Source organism: Pygocentrus nattereri, chromosome 27, assembly GCF_015220715.1.
Source record: "Pygocentrus nattereri isolate fPygNat1 chromosome 27, fPygNat1.pri, whole genome shotgun sequence".
Lineage (NCBI taxonomy): Eukaryota > Metazoa > Chordata > Actinopteri > Characiformes > Serrasalmidae > Pygocentrus > Pygocentrus nattereri.
The window spans coordinates 4543768-4559566 of NC_051237.1; the positions used below are offsets into that span (position 1 = coordinate 4543768).

A 15799-nucleotide genomic window follows, 5' to 3' on the forward strand; every position below is an offset into this window, starting at 1 on the left:
AAAGTGCAGCTGAGCTAATAGGCTTGTGATAAACCTGCACTTTCTGACGTCCTCTGACTCTGACTCACTGTTCTGGCTGCACACTGCACAGTGTCTGGAGTGACCACCAGGCTCATTATTCCAAAAGGGAGTGTGGAATCAAAAGAGTGCATTTCCCCATAGATGGTGCCAGGCACATGTGTAAACATTCAGAAAGTTAATGACCTGATCACAAGCGCACAAGCGAGTGCTTGTGTGGTGCTGGAGTCTATATTGGGTGGAAGGCAGGTGACACCTTGGACAGGTTGCCAGTCCATCACAGGGCAGACACTAAGATATATACATTCTCAGACCCACTCACAACAGGGGCAGTTTAGCATTTCCAGTTTGCCTGGCCGTATGTATTTGGACTGTGGGAGGAAACCTTAGCATTCTGAGGAAACCCACGCAGACGCAGAGAGGATGTGCAATCTCCACACAGAAAGGAACCTGGCTGCCCAGCCAGGGAATGAAACCCAGCACTACCCACTGTGCCACCCCATACCAAAATAATTGAACTGAATTGAAAGGGGGTGAAATCTGAAGGTTCACATATATTAAATTGTGTTAATGCTTTTGTTTACAGCCCCTTCTAAACATCATTAAACAACATCCAAGCACTAATCAGGTAAATATGAGGTGCAAACTCCAAAGTAGGTAATTATTTTCAAAAATATGATGGGAAGTTAGGAAGCAATGACAAAAATTCAGGTAAAAATTTGCATAATATTGTGATGTTCAATAATATCAGTTAACAGCCCAAGACTATTTCTCAAAGCATCATAAATGAATCAGGGTGAGGTCAGAGATTTACACCCCTACAGTATCTGAATGGAAGTGCGTTTCACTTCACAGCTCAGCAACAGTAAAGCAGACAAGAGCAAAGTAATATTGGAGCACAATCGTGAAAGGAGCCAAAGAGCCACCTGCAGTGTCCCTCAGGCAGAGGGCAATCTCACCAACAGCTCAGCTGTTGTACTAATAATCCGCACTCACAGCACAGAGCAGAGCAACCAAATCTGCCGCCAATCACCAATCCGGCTCTCCACGCTGCTGAAGAAGCACTCGTTAGGGGGCAGTTGTTTCACACTGGCATTAGTGCTGGTGCTAAAGTGACACACAAAGAGTGCCTTGTTGCCTTTGTGGGCAGTCATTACTCAATCTCAGTGGCAGCTGTAATTACATCTCTTTTTTCCCAGCATCCCCGTGTTTACCCTATGTGACTCTGAGACACAAAGATTGGGCCTGAATCATAAAACACCCTTCTTTCCTCTGGTCATAAAGAGTCTCATCTCTGCCATATCTCAGAGGCAAAGCCCCCCATATTGTGGGATGATTCACTGCATGATTCTCTGGCAATTGTGTCTGCCTCTTCAAAATGCCCATGTATTTCATGCTTGATTACCGGCTGCCAGCTTAGAGTTTATGCATCCAACCAATGGCAAAAACTCACGGCTGAGCCGGCGGCTGTTCTGACCCACTGCCTGTGGCTCTGCCCTAGGATTTTATTTTGAGCTCAGCTTAGTTTTGAATGAACGTCTAGGGTGCGCATGTTATAACAGATGAAGGCCATGGGCTTCACGCCTGCCTCGCTTACTGAACAGTTTGATCAGAAATCTCTCTAGTGATATACAATATCTGTCTAGTTTCTCTCCATTTATTTAATAGAAAAATTTTCATTTTGTTAGCTGATATTTAAACTCTGTATGTGGGACCATGCTTCACTTTCTCACTGTACATGCTTTATGACATTTTGATATTGCAATGCAAAACAGTGACAATGCTCTGTGAAGATTCCAAGGTTCTCTTAATGATTTAACACCGTTGCATTGTTTGAATGCCAAAGTGTCCAGAAAACGATCAGCAGCCCACGCCAGCACTCTGGTCTGAGTGTATCATTACACCCTTAATGACTACATCACTTACATTAGTTTCAAAGTAGTTGCTGAAGAATAGTTCAAGTCTTAAGAATAATATCTGAACAATTATCTAGGAATCAAGAAGTTAATGAAGGCTGCATAAACAAAAACGTGTTTAAATTCAAACGGTTTCTATTTCTTAAAAAAAAAAAAAAAAAAATCATAATCAAATCATTGTGAGATCTCAGATTTAAACCCCTACTAGAGATGCCACTGATCTGATACCAGGTCTCAGTATCAGGCCGATATCAGCAGAAAGTGCTGTATCACAAATCAAATGAGAACAAAAAATGAATCTGATCAAATTTAATCAAGTTTTAAATTGAAAAAACACCTGATCTGTATCTGTTTTGGCTACAATAAAAGACTTTACACTCCATGCTTGTTGTGACTGTTAGCTATGCAAAAGTTGCAAGGCAATTTCATCGTCTTCTCAACAAACAACATTTGATTGCATGGTAGACAGTATTCTTTCTGAATGTTTATCTCTTATCCTGTAACTACTGTGCAAAGTCAGAAACCACCTTTATTTAATTAACGGTCAAACGGCCATTAAGTACAAATTATTTTCCAGAACATATTTCTGAATAGATTAGATATAAGCTGCTTGCATAAAGAATGGGAAAATCAACTGAAAATAAGATTTAAAAACTGGAGTCCTAAACCAAAAACAGTTAACAGATACAGAGACAATGGGACTCCTAGCAACCACATAAGACCTGGTAGACCACCAAAACTGTCACCCTCACATAAACAGCACCTGAAGCTGATTTTCTGAGAAAGAGGAGAACATCAAGCTGCTTCAGATCTGAAAAGTCCACAGGAGTTTCTGTCCATCCTTCCACTGTGAGAAGACATCAACACTATGGGTCTGAAAGGATGTGCAGCTGTTGCTGAGAAAAGGAAAAAACTAAGAAAAAAAGAAGCTGTTGGTGTTCTTAGAACAACAGACTGACCACTCCGGAGTCCAGATCTCAACAACACTGAGTGTGTTTGGGATTACTTGGATTATCAGAAGCAGAAAACATACATTTCTAAGACTGAACATTGTAGGTGTGGAAAAACATCATTGCAGATTTCAGCAAAATGCTAAAAGCTAGTCTCCCAATAAGAATGGAAGCTGACAGAAGGCAGAACACAAATACTGAAAAATCTGTATTTTATTTAGTCTGTGTAACCTTCTGATAAACATTGTTCCTTTGCATGTTTTTTTTCCTGATGATGAAAAATTAATAACATAATGGCAATTAAGGAAATGAAACAACTTCTGACTTCTACACATCAGCCTACTGCATGTTACTCACTCTGCCTGAACATAATGGTTAGAACACTTCAGACCTAAGAAATAATGTGTTTCTGTGAAGCTGCTGTATTTGGAATTCGAAAAATGTTCTAACACAGGGGGACACGCACACATTAGAAAAATAAGGTCACATTATAAATAAACTGTTTGACCCAGCATTTGAGAGACTGTCACAAAAGACCTTTCTGACCTAAAAACGAAATGCTGCATATTAAGACCCCAAGGCCTCATGCTACATTTGCATTTTCAAGTCAACAAAACAGACAAATTGTTTCATTAGCAAAGTTCATGTTGTGTGGTCATTGATGCTTTAAAACAAGATCATTTGCAAGTACTTTAAGTTACAATGATGCTGAGCCATTTTTCTGGAAAAATTTAATATACCATTCAACTACCATTTGTTTTTCAAAGGCATAGTATGGCTAAACCACATCCTGACTACTTTTTGAGAATCATCATGAGGCTCAACAGCAATGAAATAAACACAGAGCATAGAACCATAGACTTTCTTGAAACCAACACTTTTACCTTCATCAGATCAAAGTGAACTTGATTGGGTGAAACATGTTCTGAAAATAGCAGAAATTCTGAGATTGAAACATAGGAGGTGACCCAAAATTTCAAAGCAACAAAGAGGTCCAAAATTCAGGACAGTGACCTTTTTGTTTCACCTCAGTTTACTCCGTCATGGTTCAAGTCCTTCCAACTGTGAAACTCCAGCACATGGCACTTCTTTCCCGACAAGAGCGGCTTCAATTTGGACAGTCACTTAACTATCCTCATCTCTCCATCCGTCTCGAAATGGCCAGATTCACCTCAGGCAAGTGAAGCACTCTGCATAAATGGTCCACGTTTCAGGGCTAAGGTCAATGACCCTTTGCTTCACCCCTGCCTCCTCCTTCATGATTTAAATGACTAGCCAGTTCCTGGATCACAGCAACTTTACCAATCTGATCGTTCCTCCTCCTCTCCATGATCAAGTCCTCCAAACTCTGAAACTCCAGCACATGGCACTGCTTGCCCGGCAAGTGCAGCTTCAACCTGTACGGCTGCTTGCCTATCCTCAGTTCCCCTCCCATCTTGAACTCCCTCCTGCCAAACTTGCACCAGGCAGCGAAACACTCAGAGTTCCTCCAGCTTAGATCTCTGCCTGTGATGCCTACCTGCTCCAAGGCTTTCTGTACCACCGCATCCGGGCTGAGGGGTCTAAACCTGTAGACCTCATTGACCACCCTGCCTCTTCTGCCCTGGCTGGCTTGACCCAGGAAACTGCTCTTTACTTCAGCTCGGTGGAGGTGGACCACCTGGGACCCTCCAACATACACAGTCCAATGAGGGTACTGCCCAGCAGCCACAAACTCCACCAGATCCCCTGGCCTGCAGGTGTGGAGCAACTGCTCTGGAGCCAAAGTCTCAGCTGGACTCTTTTTCTCATACACACACTCCTCCCGGTGGAACACGGCGCACGGCAGCTCATCGTCCCGCCTCCTGTGCTCTCCTTCCGGCCAGGCCCCCTTCTCCTCTCCATGCTCGTCGCGGTCCTGGTCTTGGTCCTCCTCCTCGTCGTCGTCGTCATCCGTGGCGAAAACATAAGACACGCCAATCCTCGGGGTGTCCTCTCCTGGATCCGGATCAGTCGTGGGGACCTCGGCGTAAGTCAGGGGAGCGGGCTTGTCTCCGTGGTTCCCCATGCTAAAGAGGGGCAGCCGGAGCTCCAGGAGAACCAGCCACTCTCCGCCTGCAAACGACAGCACAGAACAAGAAATGTGCAAAAGAGAGAACCAGGTGCCCGAACAAACGCAGCCAGGTTACGCTCGCGTGCATGACTGCGTATCTATATTGATCTTCACGGACTTTCTCCGGTGTAAATATGACACAGATACTCTACTTTTGTAGATTTAATCAAGCCCCCCCCCAACACACACACACACACACACACACACACACACAGTTACGCTCTCATGTCTGATTTCACAACTGCAGTGCCCTTAACTGACTTCGTCCGGTGTAAACAACACGATGCTGAAGTTCTTACTCACCCACTCCCAAAAAACATCCCCACTTTACGCCCCCCTGCTTCACTCACAGCCGCGCTCAGTCTGCCGGAGCTGATTAAACCGTATAGCAACACAGGCGGGGACTCCGAAGACATCCAGTGGCCACAACTCACCGATGTGGTGAAGTTCAGTTCCTGATTTCTGCAGATCATCCACGCAGATCCTCGATTCGCCCAAAGTTGCTCTGAACCGCCAGGCTGCATCAGCTAACTGAGCCGAGAGAGCCGGCAAACCCGGTCAGCTCCAGAGCTTAGAGGACAAGAAGCGTTTCGCACGGAAAAGTTCATGACCAACGGACTGACAGACGGCGTGCCGGACAGCGAGTCTACTAGCGCTGAGAGAGAGAGAGAGAGAGAGAGAGAGAGAGAGAGAGAGAGAGAGAGAGAGAGAGAGAGAGAGAGAGAGAGACAGACAGAGAGAGACACCCACAGAGAGAGAGAGAGACACCCACAGACAGACAGACAGACAGAGAGAGAGAGAGAGAGAGCGAGAGCTCCTCGTTTAAAGCTGTAGCGCCGTTTCACTGAACAACCTGTTACCCAAGCAGCCTGAGGCACATCGAGCAGCGGAGCTCATGAGTGCGACTTTTATTCCCCCCACCTGTATTCTGACAAGCCCCGCCCCTCGTGCTGTGATTGGCTGATAGTATCCCGCTTACTATACTAAAACAGGATTGGTTGACAGCATAACGGTTCGTGCACGATGATTGACTAGTAATTCACAATTCACACAAACTGTGTGGTGATAGGCTGGTAGCTTATACTACTGTCCAATCATAGCGCAGAAGGCGGAGCTTGTCGGAATACAAGTAGGAAAAAAAACGTGACACCATCGTTTCTGGTAGCTGTTGAATGATAGAGTTCACAGGAATAGCTGAGACACACAAAATTGCATTTCCCAATAGCAAATTAATATCCGTTATCACACAATAAAAGTCACTTAGGTTTGAAGGGACTCTCAATATTGTAGGTAAATTGGCTGCCATTGTGTGCAAGAAAATTACTTATCTGTCATAGTGTTCTTTGACTTTTACTTCACTTTGAGACTCATCAGAAAGAAAGTGTATGTGACTCAAATCCAATAACCACTAAGTTGTTGTATCAGCAAAGCCAAGCACTGGACATAGTCTGCTTTTGTTAAAAACACTTAATCTTTACAGAAACACCAACTCTGTGGTTAATCAAAGTCACATGCACAGACACTTGGCTCTCAAAGTGTCTTGCAATAACTTCAGTAATATCATGGATGTATGAAACAGAAAACTGCAATGTAAACTTGTAAAAGACACCAGTAGAAAAGTTTTTGGCCCCTGACTTAAGCTTAATTGCTTATCAGTGTCAAAAAGTTCTGTATCACTGATGTAATCTTCTGTAATTTTGGATAATAGTTAAATACCAAGCAAGTCTTCCTCCAGCAGGTGGTCTGAATTCCTCAAAGAAAGCTAGTGAGTAAGTAGTAAATAAGTGAATAGTTTAATATCTACCAAGTGGCAAGCATGAATATATTAATGCTTGCTGCCTAAGGCTGTGAGGTTGAATGTCACCCCATGGCCTAAGCCTAGACATTTTAAAAATGGGAATCTACAAACGACAATATAACAACCTCTACAGGGTCAACTATTTAAAAATACAGCATAATGAGGAGCTATAGAATGTACCAAACTGCACTGAGGCTGAAAACGTATATTTGTAGTCTGCACTGCAGTGAGGGAAAAATATGCAGGCAGAAGATGATGACAGACAGAGATACACAATCAGTCATAGTCATCTTTTGGAGCCATTCTACAGTGTTGTCTCGTCTCATGCCTTTTTCTGTTCAGAGTGTTGAATGTATATGTGCTGTCCTCAGGTGACATGACCTATTTCGGACCCTCACTGCCCCCTGGTGACACTGTGCGTTGTGTTGCGGTAGTAATTACAGCTGCTGAGGGGGGGGGGGGGGGGGGGGGGGGGGACGAGCATGGCTGTGGCTAATCCAGAAAGCGCCCCAGGAAGCTGTTTTGACTCCACGTTGCCTCAGGCAAGGACTGCATACCTAAACGTTTCTTAGGCGAAGGCTGTTGGAACATGTTTATTTATTCATTTATTCATATTTATCATATACTTTTTACATATTGGTATATCATACTGTATTCTTTTTTGGTGGTGGGGGGATGTAACTTTTGTACCCATTTAATTACAAGAGCATTGTTCACAGTCCCATCAAACACGCTACAACAAAGAGGCCTAAAATGCAGGTTGACTTTATAAAACTAACAATTCTTCTCTAACACTGAGATGGATTGGTAAGGAACAAGGATAGGGGATCTTGTCATCTAGAGGAGAGGGATGGACAGGGGCAAAATAGAAGATCAGTGAAAGGGGTGAACTAGTGGAAGCGGAAGAGGAGCAGAATGGACGTTGGGAAGAAGGTGAGAGAGTGATGCACAGTAGATACACAATGGTCTCTAAACACTCATCATGCTGCACCAATATCTCTTATTTATCTTAACCAGTGGCATCAACACCATCATAATCATCATAATCGTTATCAACAACCACAACTATAAAGTTCAAATAGGGAAACAAAACCAGCATTCTTAATAAAGGCAAGAAAAAAAAGAAAAACAAAACAAAACAAAAAAAAAACAATGGTGAGGCCACTGAGGGGCTTTCAGCTCTGTAGCAATGCTACATAATCACAATAAAGGTTTAAACCCACACATATTCAACACACCTAGGTACGAACATAAAGGAGATGAATGGTTTTGTGTGTTCATGTGAGATCGCTCTCAGGCTCTTAGTGCTCTCTGGACTACAAAAACAGGAGCTGTAAACTCAGTCCTAATGAGTTTTCCTTCAACTGGCCAATGAATGAGTCTACAACCACTGAGTACATGCATACAACTGATTGCAGTCTACTGGGTGCCAAGCAACTCATTTATAAGGCAACGAAATAAAAACATACTAAAAACGCTGTAAAAAAAATCAAACTAAAAAAGAAAATGAAAGGATTAATCTTTGGTGTTACCACACAGTGAAGCATGAAAGTCAAAAATATGCTTACAGAGTAAATTTTGCTCCTATGCTGTGTTATTACCCAAAGGAACATGTTCCACGTGAATAACGAATGCCTAAATCTATACCCAAATTTCAACCAATGAATTGACGAAACTGATAAAGAAAAGTAAAATCATCCACGGGTGCTGTGCAAAAAGTAATAAGAAAAAAAACATTTTGACAGTTGCATACCCAGTTGAACCTCAAATCAGTCAGGTCACTCTTCTGAGATTTTGTGCAATGATATCATGCATTGGGTCACACAACATGACAGTACAAATAGGCATATACAAGAGACCTGGGTGACTTTTTCCAACCACAGGATTGGTCCTAATTTTTTCTGTTTCCAAGCAAAGTCCATATACATGTAACAAGTCACATTTAAGTGAGAATATTTCGTATATGTATACTTAACAATCTCATCACTGAGTGAGGTGATATCTGATGTTTGATAATATGAGACGTTAGGAGTTGTGATCAAACTCTGCTCACTGAATAAGCACTAGTGTTACTCTTGGCTTGGCCTCTGGACACGTGCATTAGCAGGTGCATTGAAACGCTGGGTTTAGTGTGACACAGAGCCAAGACAGTAACACTGGCAATTCTGGAATTGATCATGAGGGGTGGGACATGGGGGAAAGAGGAATAAGGGCTGGTTGAGATGCTTTCTGAGGGTCTGGTTTTATGTGGGTTGGTCTCTCTGTACAGTGGAGATGTGAAGGGAGGGCGGGGCTCTGCCGCTCCACTCCTTCAGCTGGCCATCTTTAAAGAGGAGGTTGAGGGCAGGGAGGGGGACGCCAGCCTCCGCCGGGGGCTGGCTAAGGGGCCCTGAAACCCCACTGTCGGGGTCTGCAGGCTGGCTGCAATCCTAGAGAGAATGAGAAAAGAACAGCTTTGAGAGCATGTGCCTTACAACACACGCAAACACATGATAGCCACCCAGGAGTGTCATCTAAGGAGGAATAGGAAGACACGCAAATGTGTTCCCAAATAAGGCTAAAATATAAACAGAATACAAAACCATTAAAAGGAAGACTTCATAAAAAAGGCCATAATCGAGATTGGTAAAATTTGATTATTTGAGTTCAAGCTGTGTCTGACATCAGTTCAAACTCTCCTCTATTGCTGGTAGCACCTGAGAAACCACCAGACAGAAACATAATATAGCTAATTTATTACACTTCCAAGTAAGGATAAAATCCATGTGCCTATCCATGTTATTGCCCTTGTTCCCATGTTCCAATGTATGTACATCAGCGGGAACATGAGCAGGAACATGAGTAGAAGGGTGCGAAAATTACATCATAAGTAGTTAGGTAGCAGTTAGTGAAAACTAAGATGATATTTGAAAGAATATTTGGAGGAAGTAATTTCTATAATGCAGGAGCAATGACACTAAAGGATCTGCCCACCATGGAAGATAATTTCAATTGTGGGATCATGAGAAGACCAGATTCAAAAGAGTTTTGGGTACAAGCAGGGATATATGGGTAATGTAATTCTTTCAAGTACAGAGGGGCGAGACTATGAAGTACAAGAAATTAGAACTATCCAATATTACATATAAGAGATAGATCTTGGTATGTGTGAGTACACTAGCAGGTGCATTTTGGACAAAGACATGAACTAAGGCTTTAGCATGCTAAGTGAGGGACAAATATATTCCACAGGTGGAAAAATGCAGACATCACTACTGATCTAATATGAGCAGTAAAGGTAAGTAAAATATCAAAGATGACACCAATGACATGAGCAGTTAAAGAAGGCCTCACCATAACTCATAAAATCTCAATTTTAAAATTTGACAGATATATATGACAGAACTGGAACCAATTAGCATGACCTCAGTCTTATTAGAGTTGGCATTTAACTATACTTTTATGTCACACATACAGCCAAAGGCAAACATATCACATAACAGTGAAAACAGAACGGATTATCTGATCAAGTGGAAGCATGGAAATACTAAAAAGAATAGGTACAAGAACCAAACCCTGAAAATAGGAGGATTTGTGGTTCTGTATAGAGATGAACTGCTATCTCTTACAAAAATAAAAAATGAACCAGGATAAAGATGACCAATGATACCAATATGATGAAATGGTATAGTACTTTCTACCATCTTTCGATAAAACAGCTATAAGTGGCTAAAAATCAGTTTACATTAATAAGTACTTTTATTTTCAGTTTATTAGCGTATTCAGTATTATGTCCTTGTATCTAGCTAGAAAACATTCTACAGTGTAACAGGGCACAAAGCTACAAAGCTTATTAAACCTTACCTGGAAAGACTGGACAAAGCTCAGAACCTTCAAGGCCAGTTTTCGGCTGGAATGTAGAAGTTCTTGAAGACTGGAAGCAGCAGCAGAACATATTTCCCATTCAGTCATCATTTTTCTTAATACATTCTGTAATATTTTGTAAATTACAAAACATTCAGGGCTTCAGTTTTAGAGGTTACCTGTCCTTGCTGCAGAGTTTGTGTGAGACAATCCTCTGGCATACTTTGCGGTTTAGCTCAGAGCTGAAGAGGGGCATTCCAAAGCACAGCTCCAGAGGTACCCACTCATCTTCAACAGAAGACACTACAAAGATACACAATGAAATGAGATTTAGACTCCCATACAGTAAAGAACAACTTTTGACTTTCACTAGCCAAAGGTGGTTCTCCTCTCTCTCCAGACATACGTACCTCCTTCTGTTCCATGCCTCTTACTACCATCCCCATTGTTCTCCTCAGCAACTAACTCAAAAGACTCATTGCTTCCATTGGCATCAAACCCTGCACCAAGCTCTGAGTCTCCTGAAAAAGTAAACACATAACTCTCACAATAACAATCAGGGCCACATGCAGGCTGGAGCCAGTGATGTAATCAAACTCAGAGAGTGTAATTAAAGACTAACTGAATTAGAGACCAAAAAAACATTGCCCTATTAAAAGGCAGCAGCAAACGTTTGAGATGTTTTTTTTTCTTGTAATCTAATTGGAACAGTTGTCGATAAGTTCGAAAGTACTGGCTAATGATTGTTTTAAAGGTCTTTTCTTAATAAGCCTGGGAATAGATTGGAGGAATGGACAGTTAAAGATGGGCGGTGGCTCTCACCTCCTACATCAGCGTCACTGGCCCTGCGGCGGTGCCTGTTGTTGCAGTTCAGCATAGTGATATAGCCACACTGGTGTTTCAAATCCACTTTGTCCCGCAGGATCTTCAGGGCCTTGTGCACACACATGTTAGTATAGGAGAACTCTAGAGGACAAAGATATCAGACAGGAATCAGTTTAGAACAAAGTCAGTTTGACAAGTCACTATGACAAGGTTCTGAAGGTGATGTACCTCCTTTGAGGTCCTCCTCATCGAAAGGAAAGGGGATATGAACCATCTCCCCATGGCCATGCATGCCATGACCCTGTGGAAACACAGACAGATGGTGCTCTGTGAAAAATGAAGTCCCTCTACAGAGACTCACCCCTTGGGAAGTATTATTGCTGGCATATGAAATATTAAAATCTTGTTTGAAACCTTTTTAAGAACATTTCTTAATAAATGGTCCAATAATAAAATAACAAGATCCCCATTCTTTTTAGGAAATAATTTTCTGGGACTTTTTCAATGTTCAGACTTTGTCACCCTCCCTTTTCCCTGATCTTTTTTTTAAATTATTATTTCTTAGTGACTAACAAGCCAACCTATATGAATTCTACATAAAGTTGTATGCAAAGGCTTGAACAACCCCAATCAAGTTATATGTTCTGTTGATTTTCTAAGTGAAAATAACATATTTAAATATGGCATTTTTGTGATATATGTAGTATATAATTTTTACTTCCACCTTAAGTTTAACATATTGGGGAAAAAATGAAACAAAGTAGAAAATGTCAAAGTTTTGCACAGGGCTAGTGCAAGCAAAAGATAAATAACAATTGTGCACTAACATATGCAGAAGCATGTTCACTTCAAAATAAAACAAATGTTATTTGGGGTGCCCAAACTGTTGCACACGACTGTAATCAAATACTTTAAAGTAGGGTCTGTATCATCCATCAGCAACACTTGTACAAATAGTGCTTTACAGCTCAAACTGTAACATTTCACATTGAGTATAGAATAAATGGCACGCAAAAAGGCCCAACATTTGACTTGTTGGATACACATGAGGTGCCTTCCTCAGCTACCTTAGCAGGTAGCTGCAGCCTTAGGCCAGGAGCAGATGTCATCAGGTGGTGTCCAAAAAAGGCCCAACAAAGCTGACTGATGTTAATTTGCAAGAAAACAACATTTCTAACACTATTAAACAATGAATGATTAACATGCAGAGAAAAGCTTGCCAATATGTATGATGCAAAAATATTTTTAAGCAATGTCCTGCTCATCTTGTAACATTTGTAATGTTACATCCTGTAAGAAGCTGCTGTGTGTTCAAGAGCCTGACGAGTCTATCAAGTGAATATTGATGACCCGCGGATTTCCAGATGTTTTCCATGACTGAAAAACTCGATTTTCTAGGAAATGTGGGAGCCCTGAGAAGACTTATGTATAAGTAACGTTTATTCCTCCTCATATGAAGTTCCATTTCCTCACTTTCCATGGCAAGGTTTTGTTAGGACAGCAACAACATGTCTGTCTGTCTGTCTGTCTGTCTGTCTGTCTGTCTGTCTGTCTGTCTGTCTGTCTGTCTGTCTGTCTGTCTGTCTGTCTGTCTGTGATATTTCTTTACCTGAATGAGCACCGCAGAGTGAGTCAAGGCATCGTTCAGCATAGTAAGCACGTTTGATGTGGGCACCACACCAGGGTCATGCCCCCAGGAGGTGATGAGGAGCCTGTCATAGGCCTAATAAACATAAAATTCAATGCATGACCAAACAGTTCACAAACAAGAAAGAGAATAGATTTATATTATGTGTAGACTTATGCAACTGAAGACCTGGAAGATTTCTGGTAGCTTCCGCAGCCTGGAGCCCTTCGATAGCAGCAGAGAAGGAGGGCCATGACCAGTCACGTGGTACAGGTACAGTTTAAACCAAATCGAGCTGACCTCTGGAATGGCTGGGCCAATATGCTAGAGGAAACAAAAATGGTCATCTCCATTTTTTCAACAATCAGAATAGCAATTAGCCACAAGGCAAAAATATGACATAGGAAAATTCCACCAATTTATTTACACAATTACACCACTGATATGTAAATAAAGTTCTTTGGAGTTTGATGATTGAAATGGAGTACTGTAGAGAAACTTCCTGATATATATACATTTTTTAATGGTGCTGGTGATACAAGCCAGGGGTCATAACATGCACAGCTCATATATGGCCACTCTATTTGATTTCCAAAAAGACAAGCGAACACAGACGTTTGTCTCCTGAATTTTACAATATAATGCTGATATTTATAAAACTAAGATAAATCAAAAACAATAAAAAATGGGGCATTTTGCCTTATAACACCCTTCATGTGCATGTTTACCTTTCATTAAACATTGTTTCATTCATCAAGTAGCGTATACATAACCATTTCACGTAATTGCCTTGGTGAAGGAGCTTTTAGAGGTGTTAAATGCTTCAGACATCTGGGTTCTAACACCATCACTTTAAACAAATACAACTTGGTAGGTTTCTCTAGAAGGGCACAGTAAATGTCAAACCCTTCTGATATGACTTTGTTTCCATCTTAACAATTTGAGCATTCCAAATTTTTGAAAAATTGATGAAATGCAAGACATTAACAGACCATTGTCAAGAAATGTTTTACACCAAACAAATGTATGCAAGACTATGGTGCCAGGCTCTTTAAAACTTTTCATATTCTTAATTAAAGAATTATAGAAGTGAACTGGCACAAATACATAAACATATACATGCACACACACACACTCCCACACACACACACACACACACACACATACATAGTGTGACTCTCAGCATGTGTCAGTCTTTCTGCCTGTGGCTCTCAATATAGCCCTCAGGGGAGGCGGGGGCTACCTGAGGTGTACAGCTGCTGATTGGCCGGATCTCGTTGCTTAGCGGTGCCATGGAAACCAGCAGTTTGTAGTTCTTGTTGAGCACACGGCTGCAGGTGGCAGGATCCAATCCCAGCAGACTCTCACAGCGGAGCAGGTCCAGAGGCAAGCCTGGAGGGAAACATACATACACACTTGTTAGAGCCATTCAGTTTGTTCATACATGAGAAAACGAAATCAAATGTGCTGCAATATGTACTACACTAACTTGTGACAGAAACACTGGTGTTACTTTTCTTAAATCTTAGTAATACTTACTATTAGAAACGGGTTATTACTTTAAAACAGTGGAGATCTCTTCAGGCCTTTAGAATAGGCCTAAAGATTTCTGTTAAATAAAACAAAAAAAATTATGTTTGCAATTTTTTTTTCAGGGGCGGCACGGTGGCGTGGTGGGTAGCGCTGTCGCCTCACAGCAAGGAGGGCCTGGGTTCGATCCCCCAGCCGGGTGATCAGGGTCCTCTCTGTGTGGAGTTTGCATGTTCTCTCCGTGTCTGCGTGGGTTTCCTCCGGGTTCTCCGGTTTCCTCCCACAGTCCAAAGACATGCCGTCAGGCCAATTGGACATGCTAAATTACCCCTGGGTGTGAGTGTGTGAGTGACTGTCTGTGTCTGTCTGTCTGCCCTGCGATGGACTGGCGACCTGTCCAGGGTGTATCCTGCCTTCCACCCGATGACCACTGGGATAGGCTCCAGCACCCCCCCGCGACCCTGACGGAGAAGCGGCTTAGAAAATGGATGGATGGATGGATGGATTTTTTTTTCAGTTGGAGTTTGGTTGGAAACTAAAGAGTGAAATTCTTGAAACTGTCCAGTCATGCCTTTTTTCTTCCATGTTATCTTAGCGTTCCCACTCGTTAGACCTTCAGAAGCTTACTTGAAGGCTTAAGATATCAGATTAACCACGAACATACTTTGGAACTGGACACATTTTGATTTAGTGGGTGGGGCCAATTTTGTGAAAAAAAAAAAGTCACTCAATGTACCCTGTAAGTCTTTGAAACATTAGTGACTGTGTATACTGTGGAAGCCTGACCCATGTATTTCAGACAGAGGTTAGAAATGGAAAACAGCTGCAGCTGTTTGCCAGGAGTCTTTACTGGTAGAGTCAATATAAAACTGCTACAAGGTGAATATTATGTTAAAATGTCTGTTGCAAGCTTTATGGAATGCTTTTTACACGCTACAAATGCCTGTATGTGATGTAGAATACCCAGAAATGTTTAGGTGAATTGCCATTAGCTTAGCTCTAACATACTACTGAAAGGGTGCTAGCAGAAATTAGTGTTACCATAGAGGTGTTTTTTCCCTCTTTTTGACTGAGTTTTGACACGCATGTCCTGACCTGAAGGCCTAGCTCTAATAGCCACAGTTCACCACTGTTAAAAATATCATTACAATGAATCATCTTTATAACATGAAATGAACTATTACAAACGACTTAAAAAAA

At 41.9% G+C, this 15799-nt stretch overlaps 2 protein-coding genes across 3 annotated transcripts in view; both read right to left on the reverse strand.

Annotated features, from left to right (window-relative positions):
* Window positions 1–3079: 3079 nt before the first annotated feature.
* lratd2a (LRAT domain containing 2a) lies at window positions 3080–6612 on the reverse strand. Of its 2 annotated transcripts, none has more exons than XM_017693287.2 (2): window positions 5411–6612; window positions 3080–4978 (listed from the first exon to the last, which is right to left on the reverse strand). In XM_017693287.2, exon 2 carries the CDS (start codon window positions 4929–4931, stop codon window positions 4107–4109), a length of 825 nt encoding a protein of 274 aa, XP_017548776.1. In that variant the 5' UTR covers window positions 4932–4978; window positions 5411–6612; the 3' UTR covers window positions 3080–4106. The 2 variants fall into 2 exon arrangements, with proteins under 2 accessions (XP_017548776.1, XP_017548767.1); XM_017693278.2 differs by having other exon boundaries at window positions 5280–5416.
* A 911-nt stretch (window positions 6613–7523) lies between these two features.
* Window positions 7524–15799, reverse strand: part of fam91a1 (family with sequence similarity 91 member A1) — a 34044-nt gene continuing 25768 nt past the window's right edge. The window contains exons 16-24 of the mRNA XM_017693299.2: window positions 14313–14461; window positions 13259–13393; window positions 13052–13165; window positions 11671–11743; window positions 11440–11583; window positions 11028–11138; window positions 10797–10920; window positions 10618–10687; window positions 7524–9203 (exon numbers count right to left, since the gene is read on the reverse strand). Of these exons, the coding sequence (XP_017548788.1) occupies window positions 9018–9203; window positions 10618–10687; window positions 10797–10920; window positions 11028–11138; window positions 11440–11583; window positions 11671–11743; window positions 13052–13165; window positions 13259–13393; window positions 14313–14461 (1106 nt within the window). The 3' untranslated portion in view covers window positions 7524–9017. The remainder of the gene's footprint in view (window positions 9204–10617; window positions 10688–10796; window positions 10921–11027; window positions 11139–11439; window positions 11584–11670; window positions 11744–13051; window positions 13166–13258; window positions 13394–14312; window positions 14462–15799) is intronic.